Here is a 4562-nt window from a genome sequence, read left to right on the forward strand (position 1 = left end):
CTCTTTCCCAAATGTTCATCGTATGGCTCATCAACTTTATCCCTCTGTAGTTGTTACAACTCTGTACATCACCCTTCTTATGAATTGGCACCAGAACACTTTTCCTCCACTCATCAGGCATTTTGTCAGTCTCTAAAATTCTGTTAAACAACCCAGTCAGGAAATCTACCGTCACTTCTCCTAAACACTTCCATACTTCCACTGGTATGTCATCAGGGCCAACTGACTTTCCACTCTTCATCCTCTTCAGGGCTTTTCTAACTTCATCCTTTCTAACCTGATCTACATTCTTCCTACTAGTCTCTGGTTGCTCATTCCTAAGTTCCCTTTTACTAAGTTCCTCTTTTTCTTCTCATTCAACAACTCCTCAAAGTATTCCTTCCATCTTCTCAGCACACTTTCCTCACTTGTGATTACATTCCTATTTCTGTCTTTAATCAACCTCACCTGCTGCACATCCTTCCCAGCTTGATTTTCTTGGCCATGTAATTTACTACCTTCTCTTTAATGGTCCTTCACGTCAATGTAGAAAAGAAAAGTATCTCCAGTACCATAGCAACACCACACATCATGGTTGTTGGTTACCGCATGTCAAAATTAAGAGTATTGTTTCCTTATGTGGTCTTGTGTAATCTGTCTTTGTTTTACATTGGAAATTAACACTAAACACATCCTTCAGCAGATGTTTTTATAGGCTTACGCTACATACTGTACATCGTATTAACACAAGAAGAAACGCTACAATATTTATGACTGTATTAGACACTACATATATAATTCACCTTTGATTCAATTTAAGTTCATAATCACGGTATATAGATGGGGGAAGAGGAGAGGTGAGGGGTGTGAATCTAAAAATGTGAAACTATTTAATCTTGAGTGCAAGACAAGGGTTTTCTACTTTACCACAGTACCTGACCAAGGAGCAAAATATAACTTTTGAAAGAAATCATGATTTGCCAAATCAAAAACCTTAAAGGAAAAATGTTCTATGGCATTATTTTCGTATTTCGCATAAATAAAGCTGCAGCTTAGGTTCAAATGTTCATGTAAATACCCCAAAAACTTGTATTACAATTTGTATATTAAATTTAAAAAATAGCACTGAAAGGCTGATAATGCAACGACTGAACTTAATGATAGTGTGGGACTTGCACAATGTGGGGCTTTATTTCCATAAAACACCGCAAACACCCAAGACTTCATAAATTAACAGAACACATTGAATCCATTGTGCTTTTTTACTTTGGTGGCCACGTTAATTTCCTATGTACATTTAACTTCAATCACAGTATATATTCAAAAACATCTAACATGCTAATCTTTAAAAAAGCATTCATCTTGTAACAGTCATATTTCGCAGAAGGTGTAACTAACAGAAAAACTGACATTACAATTACATGTCTGGGCCTAAAATACAAAAATATTCAGTTTTGTGTCAAACATTCTAACAAAAACAAGCCTTCAAATGCATCTGAAGCTTCAGATGGAGTGTAATTAAAATCTGATTTGTAACTACTTCTTTAAGAACATGTCCAGTTAAATTGCATGTGTCTATTTTAGCAGAGAAAATCTATGTGTGTACTATTGGTAATAAATAACTACCGACAGCCTTCGACAGTGTTCTTAAAGGTCACCTGCGTTCTGGACCCTGCAGGCTACAGCTGTGATCAGAGCTGCTCCCTTCCCGCTTCCATCCTCTGACTTGTAGAAAGTCACCTGACACTGTGGTGCCAGATCTTCTACTGTTTCTCTTATGACGTTGGAGAAGCTTAAAAAGTGATAAAGAGCAGAGGAGAAAAAGGGAGTTAAGTGTTAAGTACAGTACCCCCCATGTTTTTTAACAAACCCATCATATAGAGTAGAAATGTGAACAAGCACCTGCTTGGATAAATCATTTTTTTCCCCTTGAAACAAATCAGTTATTACTGTGGTTGCCAAGGCACCTGTTTCCCAGTACACTTAAACCAGAGGAGAGGATAAAAATAAAAACCAGTATAGGGTTGTTCTCATGTTGCAAGCCAACAAATATGAAAGATACATTCAAGTATATTTGCTCAAGATCCATTCGGTGCTGCAGATTAGTGCCAATTTTTCCTTAGTGATCACAAAGTGGGAGCTGCAGAGTTAAATGACAGTGACGTTGCTGTGTTCACTAAAACTAAAAGAAGAGAAAGAATTAAAGGAGAAACCACACAATATTGTAACCCTCGCTGCAGTACCCCCACTAGCCCCATGTGGGGAGAAGGCACTGAAATTTAGATAGGTGTTATCTGTTGTTGGTCATTTAAATTTGTTTAAGACCTTAACAAGAAATGAAATCTCCAAAAAATGGTTTATTTTGTTTGAGACAAACATTTCCACACTTCCAAGAATACCTGTCATGTGATGTCCATACATACAGTAAGTTTACTCACTGTGGATGTGTCTTGTAAAGTGTTCCGTCCACCCCCACGGTAACGGAGAACTGATTCAAGTTCCGATTTTGTCGTATCTTGTCGACCACTGCGGCTAGACCGGCGCCACAGAGCTGCGCTGCACGACGTGCCACCACGCTGCACACCTCCTTCACGATGACACTGTCATCGCAGGTGGAGGTGGTAAGACCGAGATGCTGCAAAATGGAGCGCACCTGACGCATGGCCAAACGGTCTCTGTGGGACACAGGGAGTTCAACAAGGGTTAGCACTGTACCAAAAATATAAAAATATGTCAGGTTTCTAAAACAATTTAGCAACATGAATGTTCCAAAAAGAAAACAACAATTAGGGAAACCAGAATAACTGAATAATTCCAGTGTTGTTTGTTTCTGCAGTAATGTAGACCACTTCCCATATAATCTCCACCCCCTTTCATTTTCCAGTAAATATGACAGAAGATCAGAGCTCCTGCGCTGCGGCTCACCAGCTTTTACATTTAAACATCTGATTCAGATGTTTCAATGATGTCAGATTTTATTGATCCCATTAAGAAAATGTTGGTACTACAGTTACACCTGCAGGTATGTTTTAATAACAATTATAGAAATATAATAGAGCATCACCCTTTCTCCCTCCCCGCACACACTTAGATCACTTATCAACAAAAGCAACACTGGTGTGTACAACTGCACACCACAATTCATCAACAATATACTGCGAATGAATGTTAAGGCAATTTCTGGTGTGAGCTCACCATGTAAAAGCTCATGTAAAAGCTTATTAGAAGATAAAGACAAGATAAAGATAAGTGAGCAGAGACTTGGAGAGTTGTCTATTTCCCCTGTGATGACCCCTAGTCCATTACGTTTTAATAATTCATAACAAAATAATAATAATAATAAAAAGATATAACATATTTATAATGTTTAATATAAATGTATCTTCACACCCTTTTCATAGCGCACTGTGAGTATTCAAAGTATTAAAAAAGGCTAATGATACAGTGGGGGAATTAATTAACTCAGACATGTTATTAGGGCAATTAGGAGAAACAGTTAATAACAAAGGGGGGGCAAACAAGTCCTTTCTCTTTGACAGATGTCACTTTACTCTGTTTAAACATATTGAATATCATATTATAAATACCATTATTAAAGAAACATATTTCCAATACCATAAACCAAGTCTCTTGGTCTCCTGTCTTGAGGGAAAAATGTGAAAAGTTTCTTTTTTTTTTTTTTCCTTCATTATAATGTTTTCATGCTGTGTCTTGACACGGTCAGAACCCACAACTGGAAAGAGACTGTGAAAAGCATCTATAAAGTACAGCACAAAAGAATCTACAATTAAAGCCAGCATTGTTGAGATCAACACGGTTTTCACATTTTTCCTTGTTATGGAAATAATGACATGGGTTTTATGTAAAGAACCGTGTGATATGATAATAAAATCTTTAACATGATCACTGTATAACCACTATTACATAATGATGATGATAACAGTTACAGTATAGATCACAGTCACTATATATATATATATATATATACACACACAGTGAGTACAGAAAGTATTCAGAACCCTTTAAATTTTTCACTCTTTCGTTCATTGCAGCCATTTGCTAAAATCAAAAAAGTTCATTTTATTTCTCATTAATGTACACTCAGCACCCCATCTTCACAGAAAAAACAGAAATGTAGATTTTTTTGCAAATGTATTAAAAAAGAAAACCTGAAATATCACATGGTCATAAGTATTCAGACCCTTTGCTCAGTATTGAGTAGAAGCACCCTTTTAGCTAGTACAGCCATGAGTCTTCTTGGGAATGATGCAACAAGTTTTTCACACCTGGATTTGGGGATCCTCTACCATTCTTCCTTGCCGATCCCCTCCAGTTCCGTCAGGTTGGATGGTGAATGTTGGTGGACAGCCATTTTCAGGTCTCTCCAGAGATGCTCATTTGGGGTTAGGTCAGGGCTCTGGCTGGGCCAGTCAAGAATGGTCACAGAGTTGTTCCAAAGGCACTCCTTTGTTATTTTAGCTGTGTGCTTAGGGTCATTGTCTTGTTGGAAGGTGAACCTTCAACCCAGTCTGAGGTCCTGAGCACTCTGGAAGAGGTTTTCTTCCAGGATATCTCTGTACTTG

General features: G+C 37.6%; 1 protein-coding gene across 1 annotated transcript in view; it reads right to left on the reverse strand.

Moving 5' to 3' along the window:
- Window positions 1-349: 349 nt before the first annotated feature.
- LOC103397466 (hexokinase-2-like) overlaps window positions 350-4562 on the reverse strand; it is a 19689-nt gene continuing 15476 nt past the window's right edge. The window contains exons 17-18 of the mRNA XM_008335731.3: window positions 2418-2654; window positions 350-1771 (exon numbers count right to left, since the gene is read on the reverse strand). Coding sequence (XP_008333953.1) covers window positions 1627-1771; window positions 2418-2654 — 382 coding nt within the window. The 3' untranslated portion in view covers window positions 350-1626. The remainder of the gene's footprint in view (window positions 1772-2417; window positions 2655-4562) is intronic.

Source organism: Cynoglossus semilaevis, chromosome Z (assembly GCF_000523025.1).
Source record: "Cynoglossus semilaevis isolate Cse_v1.0 chromosome Z, Cse_v1.0, whole genome shotgun sequence".
In the NCBI taxonomy this organism is placed as follows: Eukaryota; Metazoa; Chordata; class Actinopteri; order Pleuronectiformes; family Cynoglossidae; genus Cynoglossus; species Cynoglossus semilaevis.